General features: G+C 41.0%; 1 protein-coding gene across 1 annotated transcript in view; it reads left to right on the top strand.

Annotated features, from left to right (window-relative positions):
* Positions 1 to 13,822, top strand: part of LOC115905814 (von Willebrand factor D and EGF domain-containing protein-like) — a 247,084-nt gene that overhangs the window by 72,289 nt on the left and 160,973 nt on the right. Inside the window, exons 10-12 of the mRNA XM_030952485.1 lie at positions 4,694 to 4,964; positions 8,100 to 8,278; positions 12,460 to 13,379. Of these exons, the coding sequence (XP_030808345.1) occupies positions 4,694 to 4,964; positions 8,100 to 8,278; positions 12,460 to 13,379 (1,370 nt within the window). The remainder of the gene's footprint in view (positions 1 to 4,693; positions 4,965 to 8,099; positions 8,279 to 12,459; positions 13,380 to 13,822) is intronic.

Below are 13,822 nucleotides of genomic sequence, written 5' to 3'. Positions count from 1 at the left end.
GCTTGTAACAAAGATTTCATGTAAATTGGGCAGTCTGAGATAGGAGATAGCTCAGTTTATCCATGGTTTCCCAATCCCCTTTCTGCTTTGCTGAACAGCATTTAAATGTGTCCAGGAACGTGTTTCGTACAAGTTTGGGTGCCTTTCTTGCCTTGGAAGCTTCATTAGAGCTGCATGAGGTTCAAAGACCTTCCCATACCTCATGTAGCTGCAATTACTTCAACTCTGAGATATTAAACTAGATCAGAATATTGTTTCAAACCTCTCCATGCATTTATATTCTAAAATACTCCCTTTTGATTTAGGGCTGGGAACAGGCAGTTATCTGTCTGATTGTTGTGTTTAGGAAGTTATAAATAGCTGGAAAGTACCTCTTGGAATGGGGATACCCTTCCAGCCATGCTTCCATGAGGAAAAAAAAAAAGGTCTAAAACCAAATAAAGCAATTTTATTTGAATAACTCATTTTTAAATCCTATTGTTGATATCACGCAGAAATGCTTCCGAGCAATTTATCTTCTATTTTGGCCCAGGGAGTTTGGAAAAGCCCATCAGTCTGTGTCATCCTGCCTCAGAGTCACCCAGACTTGAAAGAGGAAAAACCCAGAATCAGCTTGGTCCCTCAAAAGCTTCATTTTTTCCTTGTGGGCAGACAGACATTCATCCCTGCTCTGTCCACTGCAGCTTTAAATGAGCCACGCTGATGGGGCTTCTTCCATCTCAATAACCAGGTTATTCCCCTAAGATGTATCACTTCTTGGTATTCAGCCAAGTTTCTTACCACCCATCATTTCACAGTCCCATTACTCCTACTTATATTCCCATTTATTATTGTAAATAATTTCTCTTTCAATGATTATAATGATTAGGCTACCTTATTACACATCAGTTAAGCAACTTCTCTGACTGCCTATCCAAAAAGAAATTGTTACCACGTTAGCAAATGATTTTAAACCTCTGTCTTTAAGGAGTGAGGAAAGCAATTCCTGCTTCTGTCCTGGTACAAAATTATAATCTGGAGGCAAAGGCTGACACAGAGGTCTGGAAGAGAAGCATTCCTCTTTTTTCGTGTAAGGGAATCTGGTGGGAAAATGCGTTTGAAATGAGAACCTTTTTGTGGTTTCAAAATTTAAATGAAAATCATTAAAAATTTAAAATTTATCTTCAATAAAAATAGTTACTTAAATAAATTTGTGCAATTGAAAAATGGTACAAAAATCAAAAGTCTGGAAGTGTTTTTCTCATTGGCAATACAATTTTCTTACTGAAATGGCCACTTCCAATGTAATTGTAACTTCTATTGTGATATTTCCAATGGTTTTAATCTGACATAGTGAGCTCACGTTACATCTGAGGTACTTAGCTATTCATTAGACAATTGAAATACCCAACTCCCACTCCTTAATAGCACTCCCCTTTGCTGTGCCTCCTGCTAATACATGTCTGTAGGAATATTTATCTTGTAATCTTTCCGTTCTTCTCACCAAAGGCTGTGACTGAAAATCAAAGAAGAATGTGTCATATTTTACAGCATAAGCACAATCAATTTGTGTATATTGGAGCGTAGATGTGAAATAATGTTAATTATACCAGCTAAAATCCAGAGAGAGCACTTCCTTTTATAGCAAAGTACCTTCTAAATTAAACAAATGTGAAAGCCTGGTAAAGCAAAAGTATAGCCCTCATTACTGGTTATGGCACATTATAAATATAAAAGCTTTTCATGCCATAAATCGCAGATTCTTAAATATGAAGTACTAGCTTAAAACTAAATATGCAGAAAATCCTTTTAGGACAAAGTAAAAAGGGGAATTTCTTTTGATTGGGGAACTATATACATAATTTATGTTATTTTGCCTTTTACCTAACCAAAAAAACGTAAAAAGATTTTTCAGACTTCTCAAAAATTTTCACTAATCTACATTATCCCAATAATATTATCACCAAGGAAATGGCACCATTTGCTGGTTGGCTTTAATGACTTTCGTCATAGGAGCCCACAGCGAAGTCCTGGGCTTGAGTAGCCCTGCCAGGTGCTGGGGTTTTGATGATCTGCAGCAGTTTAGCTGTCCCCAGGCATCCAGTGCCTGCTGAACATAACCCAACATCTGCTCTGAGAGCAACGTGATGGGATGAGCACTCTGAAAGCAGAGAACGTCCTTCAGCATCACCCAGCTCTTCAGAGGGTCAAGCCTGCCATGAAATTGCTCCTAGTAGCCGAGAAAGAAGGAGCCTAGAGGGTCATGCCAACAAATCAAGTCATTTGGTGCCAAAGCTGTAGTGGAAAATCTTCAGGAATGACCACAAAAAACACTGAATAAATACAAAGGTAAAGTGCAGCTTGCTGAAGAGAAAGTGCAGTGTATGAGTTAATTGAACAATACTAGGTAGTAGTTGACATATGTCTATACCCCCTTCTGTCCCTCTCTTATGATTTACCAACAGAAATTATTCCTAGAGAAGCTCACTGCCATAACCAAACACTCAGGAGTGTTTTATAATTACTGGATAAAGAGCATGACTCGAGCCATGACTTTGTGCCAGCACCAGAACTTGCTTCCCTCCTCGGAAAACAATCTAACCACAAGAGGGGGAGGGAGGGAGGGAGGGAACCCCTTTTCACCCCATCTACCCATTGCTGCCAACTCTCAGGGGAGCAGGGTGGGGAAGGGCACTGTGGAGGGAGATTTAGAAACAAACAGTGGTGGCTGGTTCTGAACACACAGAACTCCCTCATGCAAGAGCTGCACTAAGCCTACTCCAGGCATTTAGTACTACAGGCAACTCCAAGGTTGTCCAAAGAATCATTATCACAATTACAGTTGTGTAAACATCACAAAAGTTTACCTGACTACATCCAATTATCCATCCAACTGATTTGAAGGCTCCTGAAAGCTCTAATTTAGGCACGGTGCAGGTTTGTGCTGTGCAATCTATGCCATGACTTAATTGAAGGACTCAGAGTGACTTCCAGGAGGGTTGGATTGGGTCCACTGTCAGTGATTATTAAGCAATAAATAGCTCCCCTGACTGCAATGACATTTATATGCATATGCAAAAAGAGCCTTCTCTACCAGACAGAGATGATTAGTCTGGGTACAGCCAACCTGGTGCCTGATTTCCCATCAGCCTCCGTAAACACCTCTCCTTCTAAGCTGTTCTGTAGAAGGAAACTGTGGAAGGTGCTGTCATAAAATATCCTCTTTCTCCCCAACAGACATCTAAATGGAGCAAGTACTAGAGGTTTGAAGAGATTATCTGTTTTTTATGTTGTCCTTAGTTCTGATCAATCTTAGCAGCAGCATCTATGCAGTGTAATACAGGATTTATGTATCTGATTAGAAAGTAGGATGAGACAGAACCATTCAAAATCTTATCACTTTATGGCCAACCTAAGTTTTTCAAGATGAAAGATAAAATCAGATGTGTTTTCTATCAGAGAAAAGGAGCTGGAGTTTAAATTTTTTACTGTGTTTTAAGCTACGATGTTATCTGTAGCTTTTTTTCTGAAGAGGAGCAAAACACAGAAATATACATGTGAAAAAGTCACAGTTCACAAGCCATTTGTTCCTCTGCATAAGAAACATTAATGGCCTGAAACAATGAGGAGGTTTGTATGGCACTGTTTTAAAAATAATCCTGTTATTTAGCTGAAGCATTTTATACATTCCTTTTAATGCATTTTTATTGTAGAAAATAATAAAGCTTATTATTATAAGCTTATGGTTTAGTTTCCATATTAGTTAATTTCATAAAAATTGAGTTTAAAACTAATCACAGTGCCTTAAAAGAAAGCAGAATAATCCATTGTTTTTAAAGGTGGAAGCTGTTGGCTTATAGGAAGAAAACATCAACAACATATATTAAGTATATGGCTACTATTTCCTTTTATACAACAGAATAAAATAGAGTGGGAATGAGACAAGTTTATGAAGTGAGAGCACAAAGAACAAGCAGAAGAGGATCCTCTCACAGGCATCTGTGGTAGAAACCCCAGAGATTTCAGAGGGTTCATGGAGAGGCCAAACACCTGCGAAGTTATTAAAGTTATCCTGCTCTTGGCCTCATCCAGACGGAGCAGGGAAGTTCCTTACAGAAAAGAGTGAAAATCCTAAATTGTTCTCCACTCTGACTGCTGATCCACTGAGTGTAAAAGTTGTGCTTAGGGGCAAGTCGTTGAGGGGGAGGAACAAACTTCATTTTAGCTGGCTTTCAGTAGAATCCCAGATTTTCACGGGAAACCTTTACCTAGCCACAGCCAGACTTGTAAAATTTGGTGATTAGTCACAGAAGAGGTTATTTGAGCAGCGATTTCCCTTTGAAGAACATGATACTTTAAAATCAACCAGTTAGAACCAAAATACATTTATTAAGGAGGCAAGAAACTTCTTCCCATTTGCTTTATATCAAATGTTTACCCTTTTTATCCATGCCCATTGCCATGGCAGCAGCTGGGACACAACTCCTGCTCTTCACAGGAATCCTTAGGCACTTCCAGCCAACAACTGCCGCGGCGTTCCCTTGGATACAGAGCCAGAGAAACTCCTCCCCACGTGCGCGTGGCTCCCTCCTCCAAGGCCAGCACTCTGCTCTAATTATGGAGCGCTGCTGTACGAGTGCCAACGATCCCCCAACACAGGTGCACCCTGAGGGTGCCTAACCCTGTCTGGTTTTCTTTCTTTGTGGTTGTTTAGGCGCTACAACAGCCATAAAATCGGGACGTTCCTGCTGAGCCGCAGCGAGTTGCGGGCGTTCGAGGTGCACGTCCGCCAGTGGGACTGTGGCGGCCACCGCTCCGCCACCGCCTGCAACTGCGGCGTGGCTGCACGAGAAGGGGGTGACACCGTGGTGCTGGACACCTGCAATGGCCACTCTCAGGGCAGCAGGCCCCAGCTGACCATCAAAAGCACCGAGGCATCGCCGCAAGTCAAGATCCTGAAGTCTTACGGAGGCAGGAAAATAACAGTACGTGCGTGGATGGCTGAATGATCTTGTGGTGGTTGCGCTTTGAGAACACATGTTGAATATTTCTGAATTATCAGTGAAGTTGCTCTCGGGGTTTCTGTGGTCGAGATGACCCTGAGGTGTTAGAAAGTCTCTTTTTCCCAGCCCTGAGAATGAAGAAGGAGTCATGATTCATTGGCTGTGCTTCTCAAGGTTGTTTATTCTTTGTTATCTAAAACATTTCTTCCTTGACCTGCTGAGCTCTGTCCAGCAAGTCAGTCCATGGCACACTGACTGCCCCTGGGGCGGTGTTATCTTTTTATATGAAAAACTACATTTACATTATTTGCAATAATTTTCCAATACCTATCACCTGTGTTAGACAGTGTGTTTCTACTCTAAACCAATCCAAAAGTGCCAACATCACCCAGAAGATGGAAGCCAAGAAGAAGAAAGAAGAAGGACAAGGCACATCCAAATCCCTCCATCCTGGCTTCTGAACCCCCATTCTAAAAACTCAAAATTCTACTTTTCTATCTGGTAGCAAACTAACTATCATTCTACTTAAACTCTCGTGGCTTGAGAATCCTCACATAAGGTTGGTAATTTTTTTCCATGGGTTAAAATCAAAGCCATAGGTGTCTCTGGATTCATGCCAAGGTCTCTGAGCCCCCTGGCAGGGGCTCGAGCCATCCAGGGCACCCAGAGGGATGTCCTGGGTTCCAACAGTTACTATGAAAATATCTGAAGCCATCAGAGTGCCTGCAGCCAAATGTACTGCAGAAAGAGAGGCAGGGAAGTGGCTGGTTAAAGTGCTGGTTTAGCAAAGTGTAAAACCAAACAAAACAAATACCTCTGGAAATTTTTTGGCGACATAGTGTAGCACTGCTTACTCTCTGCAGCACTCCATGTTTGCTTATGCCAGGCACTACCCAACCACATCACATAAAGCAAATTTCTTTGCAGAACTCAAGATATAAATATGCAAGGAAAGATCACAGGTAGCAGAGTAATGGAGTTTTTGAGTGGAGCAGTAAGACACTATTAGTCAGAGCGAGAGAGCCCCCAAAAGCTATGAAAATGGGCTGTAAATGTGCAACATTTGCTGTAGCATAAAGCATTTGCCTAAACAAATATATGGCCACAACTTACTTTGCATAAGTATTGCTTATCCACACTAATAGACTGAAATCACTGGAAAAATAAGAGCAGGCTGCACCAGGGGTTTTGGTAAAAAAAAGGGCTGCAAATTATGGCCAAGAAGATAATTTTATCCTAGAGTTGTATCATCAAGATTTATTGCTATGAAATGTTTTGGATGAAGATCGGTCCACAGCAGAGCCAGAATGATGCAGGAAGTGCCTGTGCTTGGCTCTCCTTGTGATCTCACTTGGAATAGACCTCAGGAAGGCAGTAATTGAAAGTCTGTTAATTATAGAATAGAGAAAAAGCAGGAATCAAGCTGTCATTTCATTTTGCAACTGAATGCAATATAATTACTGTTTTATTACCAGGATGATCTTAGCAAGGAATCCCTATTCACATTTACACCTGAGGTAAAACTCAGGGAAACAAATCAGGGCAGACTGGGGACACGATATGAATCCTGCTGCTGAGGTGAGTGGCAATCTACAGGAACTGCACAGCAGAGAACAAGATCCTTGAGCCCACCACCGAGTGGGGTGCATCCCAATCCTCCCAGCACTTGTCCATCATTATCCTCATGCAGCTCAGGAACTGGCTCCCACTGGCTCCCGCAATGTTCAAGGAGGATCGGAATGGGGTTGGGTCACGCAAAGTGGCAGCTTCCAGCAGGCAGTCACTGAATAACTCTGCAAACTCAGGGCTCAAAAAACCTTCTTTGAAGCCTCAATTAGCAGCATTAAATCCAGGTGGGATGCGTTGCCCGGGGCAGCAGGATAGGAAAGGGTTAGAGCTCTCCAAACTCCCAAAATAAATCCAGATATTAATCTGGACAGCGGAGAAGACTGAGCAGCTCAGGCAGCTCTGATTGCAAGGGTTTTACACACAGCCCTCTAGAAAAAGCCTGAAGTAACGGGGAACTAAAATAGGCAGAATTATAATTTAGTGAAGCCAAACTCTGAGTAAACCCTGGATTCAAGCACAAGAATAAAAATATGAGCTTGTTACTCCTTCACAGATATGAGTAGATTTGATGGGGAGGAACTTCAAAGGGACCAGAAAATCCCCACCCAAAATAAAGGAAAATGAAGGACATTATTTGGATGAATAAATTATATTTAGGCAGGGGCCACTTAGAAAAGGAAAATAATTCTTTTGAAATTGTTATAATGAGATGTTTGCAACTCTAATGTATTTTTTAAGATTAACTGAAAATGTTTACTTTTGGATAAAAAGAAAATATTAATGCTACTTATCAGGATAGCATGTTCCTGCTCCCTCTCCAGGCTCAGAAAATTTTCAAATAGTTTTTTTTAAACCTGTAAAAATACAGCAAATAAAAAAATATCAGCTGAACAGATATTTTCTTTTTGCTTTTTTTTCTTCTTTTTATTATTTGGTTAGTAAACCAATCTGAAAAATCCATTATCCACACAGTTACTTCTTGTTTTGAACCCTGCTAGGTTTTTTTTTTTCCTTTTAAAGGTCAGTGTAAGCCTACCACTAGTCCTTTAATGAGAAAATTGCTTTATCCACTTTAAAACACAATCATTTTCTGGATAATCCGGCCTTGGAAAATGAAACAGTTCTTCAAAAGGAAGAAAGATATTTTTCAATCTTGGCAGTTTCTCTAAAAAATGTTATTATTTTAAAATTATTAATATAAAAGACACAAGGGTGGCCTTATTGTCATGGAAGTCACTATATAAAATTAGCTGGTAACTTACCACTGGGAAAACTTCAATGGATGCAAATATTAATTTAAGAAAGTACTCATGGAGTTATATATTTATGTAATGCTATCAGATATTAATGCCATGGAATCTGAAAGCAAGCTAAATAATAGCACAAATAAATATTTATAGTGTTTCTAAGTGATCTTAAATTACCTCCGCCATCACTAACATCCTGCTTTGAAATTTTCGTTTCTGGAAAGAGACGTTTTTTATTGCATAAAAAGCTTGGTAAGAGCTTCAATTCACTTGAGCTTTTTTGTTTTTTCTGCCTCTTCAGATCCTGTTCCCTTCTGGGGCCTTTGTTCGAGCAGACCTGAGCGAGAGGGGAATGGGTTTGACAGTGAGGACACCGGGCAGGGACTTCAACAGCACCCGGGGCTTGTGTGGCCTCTTTGATGGGAGGGCTCACAACGACCTCAACAACGTGCCTGAGGAAGACTTCATAGAGGAGTGGAGGTACAAAGCCACAGAGATCCCACCCAGGAGATGCTCTTAGCTGTTGGGAAGGATGAAAGTTTGACAAGAAAGTCTCACACACATGTAGGCTTGGCAGAAAGATTTTTGAATGTAGAATCTGAAGAAGGAATAGAAATGAGAGTTTTGATATAGAAGAAAATAACTGCTGAGCCAGTTTTACTGGATAACCAAGAAGGCAAAGGATGTGTTAGTTAGAAGGGGTTTTTATGACTTAGAGCAAAGGATAAACCCACCTCAAACAAGAAGATGTTTTTACCAAGCAGAAAGATAGCACAGGCAAACAATTCAGTAAATGTTGCAAGTAGAAAAAAGGTCTCAGAATTTTCCACTGCAAGAAAACTGGAAAACAACTTCTAGCTTAAACTGTAATGTACTGACTTTTTGTGATTGGAGAATAGTAACATGAATGTGGTAATTACAGTAGTTATGATTTGCTATAGATAATAATTAAGGTATAGATTGGTTCTGCTGTATTAAGATGCTCAGCAGAGGAAGGTGTATAATGCCATGTAACCAAAACCAAAGGGTCTCCAGGCCTGCCTGCAGCTGGAGCTGACAGCTGTAGGCACAGCTCTGTCACCCACAACCCTGGACTGCTGTAACCTCTTGGATGGAATAAACCGCATTTTGGAGAGCTGCCTGGAGTCCTGCATCCCTCTTTTCAGCTCTTACACTTAGCAGTGTTCCAAATGGCCTTTATGGGTTTATTTCATTACAGACTCCCCTAATGGCCTGACAGAGAGATCTGCTTAACCTAAGGGAGAAGCCTGAAGACCCATCTCCATCCCAGCAGCACAGGGGCTTAATCTTCAGTCAGCACAAAACACATCAGCAGTTTCCAAGAGAGAAATTCTATATTCACAAGTGATGCCATGTTAACAGCTGTGTTAAGATCCCTCTCAGCTGTTAAAGAAAAATGCAGTTCCCACCCACCCTTGAAAACGTAGGTAGCTGACAATAGGGATTAATTAAGGGTTTCTTATTTCTCTTGTTCTTTTATTCCTGAATGCTAATTACAACATGTGAGTATAGATTAAATGTTACATTTTGACAAAGTCTGGTAATATATGTACCATGCTAAAACCTAATATCAACTCTACTGATGATGACAGTGAGCTCTGAGAACTTGTACTTTCTGGGGCAGATGGTCTGGAAACAGAGCCAGGAGTCCAACTCTGACATCTCCCTGTCACAGTCCCTGTCCCTATCCCTGCCCCTATCTCTATCCCTATCCCACATTTTAATTCCTGTTGCTGAACTTCAAACATGCCTAATAGGTGCCCCTAAAACCAAAATGGGCTTGCTTGTGTAGCCTGGTTTGTGAAGCAAGGAAAAAGAAGGCAAAACACTAACATTGCACTTAATCTGTATATGGGAGCTCAGCACAATCCTATGGGAGCAATGAATTTTTAGACTTCCTACACTTCAGAAAATAAACAAGCACCTCTGTCATATTCTAGTTCTATTCAGTGGGCCTAAGTAATGGCTACCTAATGTCTATTTTGGCCTGTCATTATAAATTCTACTATTTAGAATTCAACAGCCATCATTAACATCCTAATAATGGGGTAATCAGTCAGAGATTGCTTCTGGGAAGGCAGATGGAGAAATAGCTTGGTGCAAGAACCAACCAATAACTCACTGCCCCAAAAAAGGCTAAAAGGTCCTTCGGAGAACTTGCTCAGAGCAATTTTGCTGAAAAAGCTGAAGCCAAAGCACAATACAAAGGAATTTAGTTACGAAGTACTGAGGAGTTTTCTAGGGCTGTGTGATTCTTCAGGGAAGGCAGGGAAGCTCCTGCTAAGTGAGAGGGGCAGGAGGGGTGATGAGTTTCATCTTGCACTACCCTCAAGGATGGATTCTCAAGGACCCCTCAGAACGTGTATAGAAAAACCAAACCAATAGAGAAACTGAGGTCACCTCCAGAGGAGACTGGATCATTCTCTGATCCACTCACTGAGAAACAGCCCAGTAAAAAACAAAAGCTGGAGGGTGACTTTTCTGCTGCTGTTTTTAATTTCATTTTAAATAACCCTGAAAGCGTGCTAGGTTTTCTCCAGCACCTGAAGCCATCTGAGTGCCCACCATCTGGCAGTTCAGAGCTTTCCCTGGCTCCCACCTCTCTCAAGCAGCTGCAGGGCCCTGCATGCACAGATCAGTTTTACACACCAGCTTTCCAACACAACTTTTAAACAGTAAAACAACATCAAAGCTTCCCAGTCACTAAATAGCAACCAGAGAAGAGATGAATCTTAAAACTTGTGATTTAAGTAGGCAAAATAAAATCTTCAGACATTTAAAAATATGCCAAGAGACCAGCAGAAATGCTGTTAAATTCTGGACACTTTCTCTATAATAGCATCCAACTCAATTGGATGAAAAAAAAATTTCTTTAGTTCTTTCTGGATTATAATAGGTGGCTCAGAGGAATAATAGTCTGGTCATCTCAAGCAGGGGACAGAGGGACATTTGAGCTCACTGAGGAGCAGCTGTATGTGCATGGCTGTGAGGAAGGTGGGGTTTCCATTCTTTCCCCACCATACACCTGTGTTCTGTGGACAGGGGCTGACCAAAAGGTAATTGGTTTCATGTAGGATTAACAGAGGATTTTGTTTCAGTAAGATGTCAAGGCAAAAGAGTTTCATTTTAGTGACATTTTCATTGGTGCATTAAGTTTCTGTCCTGATTCTGGACCAGTTTATGTGGTTGATTTTTTTTTTTATTAAATAAATAATATTTACAATAGCCTCTAGTTTATGTAGTATTATATCAAAGGAGGATCTGCTGCTGCCTTAGTCTAGATTTAAATGTACTTGATGCTAAGTCGGGGCAGATAACCCCTCTATTAGAACCAGAGGAATGGAGCATGAAGGACACTCATTCAGACACTAACATGTATTGTTCAAGGGACAAATCTCTCAATCACCAGAACCATTTTATTTTCCTGGACTATAGAGAACTGCAGAACAGCTTGTGCATTTCCATGAGCATGAAAACCACTCTTTTGTCTCATAGTGTCTCCTGCTAAGCCCACACTTTGGGCAAAACAGTTCCATAAATGTTTGTGCTCATGTTTCAGGAGGAGAAATAGATTCATTTTGCCAGTGTCACTGAGATGTTCTGTTTTAAAGTCATGATTGTGTAAATGATTAAATTTGTAATATCAGATATGCCATTTAAAATGTATTTCTAACAAATTGGATAAAGGCAATTACAGTTTCCAACAACAGTATCTAGTGTTTGGCTCCAATATATTGGCAAATGCTTTCCCTTTCCTGAAATCCCAACATTCTGGCTGCAAGACAAAATTAAAGCCAAAATAATTTTAATTTTTGATGCTCTTTCAAATTTGTCTTGTAATGACACGCTGCAAAATATTGGGACAAGAAACATATCTTTTCCTATAAAGCCCTAGGATTCCTCTTGTACTGCACAAACAAGATCAATAAGAGATATGAGATTTCTGAAGAAACCTGAATCATGTCTGTTTATTCAAACTGAAGTCTCTAGAAGTTCATCCATCATTAAAGACTAAATTTAAAAGGGAGAAGAGAATCATCTCATCTTATATGATAGCCTAGCCCTATGATCAATAGAGAACTGCTTTGTGTTGAAAGAAAAAAATCAAAGAAAACTCTAGTAGAACGAAAGAATGAAATTAAGTATGAAAAAAAAAAGGGGGGGGGGAAGACATTTAAAAGAAAAAAGTTAGCAATATACATCTTAGAGGACAGATCAGGCACACATGATTTTCATAATGTAGGATTTCAAACAAATATGACTTTTTTGTCATCCTCCAAGAGTTAGCTGTAACACCCAGGGACAAATCCAAGGCCTCTTTCATGTATAGTACACAAAGGGTAACCTGCACCTCAGAGAAAGTCCTGCAAGGAGAATTCAAGCAGTTGGGCAACGCTCCAGCAAACCACTTAAACATCTGGTATAAAAAGTCTCCATGAAGTTCTACAAAACACACAGGACAACTCAAGAAGGGCAGTGCAAAAGTGACTAAAGAAAACAGGTTAAACTTAAGTGTTTTCTCAAGAACTTTTGTAGATTGGGAATTTATGCTTACCCTACCCTCAGTGAAAGTTTCCTTGTATGATAGAATAATTTGTTGAAAGCTTTCTCCTTCTAATCCCTTCCTATTTTTAAATCAGAATTCCTCCAGGGAAGAGTTTATTTGACAAGACTCCAGCACCCTCTGAGAGGAAGCAAAGGAAAAGTTTCTGCAGATGCCAGAAGGAGAGCACCAAGCCTGTGCCCGTGGCAAACACAAAAAATGCCTTTCAGACTCCCTCCCCTGAGCCCTCTGGCTGCCATCATGACCATGTGGACCACAGCTTTGCAATCCCATATCTGGATGTCACGTCTGAGTTTGTCACTCACGCAGAAGCAGAGCCAACTTTGAGAAAAGATGGGAAACCCCCGACCAAAGCTTTTGGTCAAAGACATTTTTCTAAATCAGTCCAAAAGCGAAGAAGCCCCGAGGTTCCACTAAAGTCCCTCCCACACAATGTTTCCATGAATAGCCACAGCTCCATTGACTCTACAAAACCAATAGGAGACCTAAGGAAAGCAAAAAGGCAAGACAAGTATTATAAAGACTCATCCTTTCACCCAGTGCATGGCCCAGCCCAGAGACATTCGGAGAGCTTTGCATATTTTTTCCCTGAGGATTATTTTGAAGGGGTTCGTACGAAAATTCCACTGTCATGGCCCACTCCCAATGGCCTGACTGCCACCAAGGCTCGGGAGATTTGCCACCAAATTCTTGCAAACTCCACCATTGGCTTGGCATGCAAAGGCCTCCTGGCCAGACACCTGGATGAGGCAATCGACATTTGCCTGTTGGACCTGCAGCTCAAAGATGACACGGCTTGGGCGAGGGCACTGATCGCCCTTTTGGAAAATGAGTGTGAAAGGAGAGTGCTGGGGAGCAGGAAGGGAGAGTTCCCTGTTGGAAACCAGCCCTCTGCTGCCTTGGAGGAGATCCTTGCTGCTCTCCAGTGTCCCTGCACAGAGCTGGGCTGCCAGTGCCCAGCAGGCCACAGCTCCCACCACTGCAGCTCTGCCAAAAGTGAGTAAACCTTCTTTCCATATTGGCAGTGAGTAAAACCTTCTTTCCATACTGGCAGTGAGTAAAACCTTCTTTCCATATTGGCAGTGAGTAAAGCCTTCTTTCCATACTGGCATTATTAGGCAGAACATCTGCACAGAGTTGTTTGCTCTTCAAGCGGTGCTACCAGTAAGGTGTTTGATGAATTAGTAATCAGGTTTTGACCTTGAGGAGCCAATCAAAATATCTGGTTGGCTGGTCCTTTGCTTTTTTTGCCTCAGTAACTTTTTAAAAATGGATTTTACAAGCCCCTTAGCAAATTGGTTTTGCAGAAGTGATTTTCTTTACATCTGATCTATCACTGGCAGGCTGACAAGCAGGCTTCTCACAAAAAAAAAGAGGAGCATCCTGCTCACCTTGTGGTCAATATTCATGTAAACGGTGTAGAGATATGTCTTTCTTCT

Source organism: Camarhynchus parvulus, chromosome 7 (genome assembly GCF_901933205.1).
Source record: "Camarhynchus parvulus chromosome 7, STF_HiC, whole genome shotgun sequence".
NCBI lineage: Eukaryota > Metazoa > Chordata > Aves > Passeriformes > Thraupidae > Camarhynchus > Camarhynchus parvulus.
This window is presented reverse-complemented; position numbering and strand designations above follow the sequence as displayed.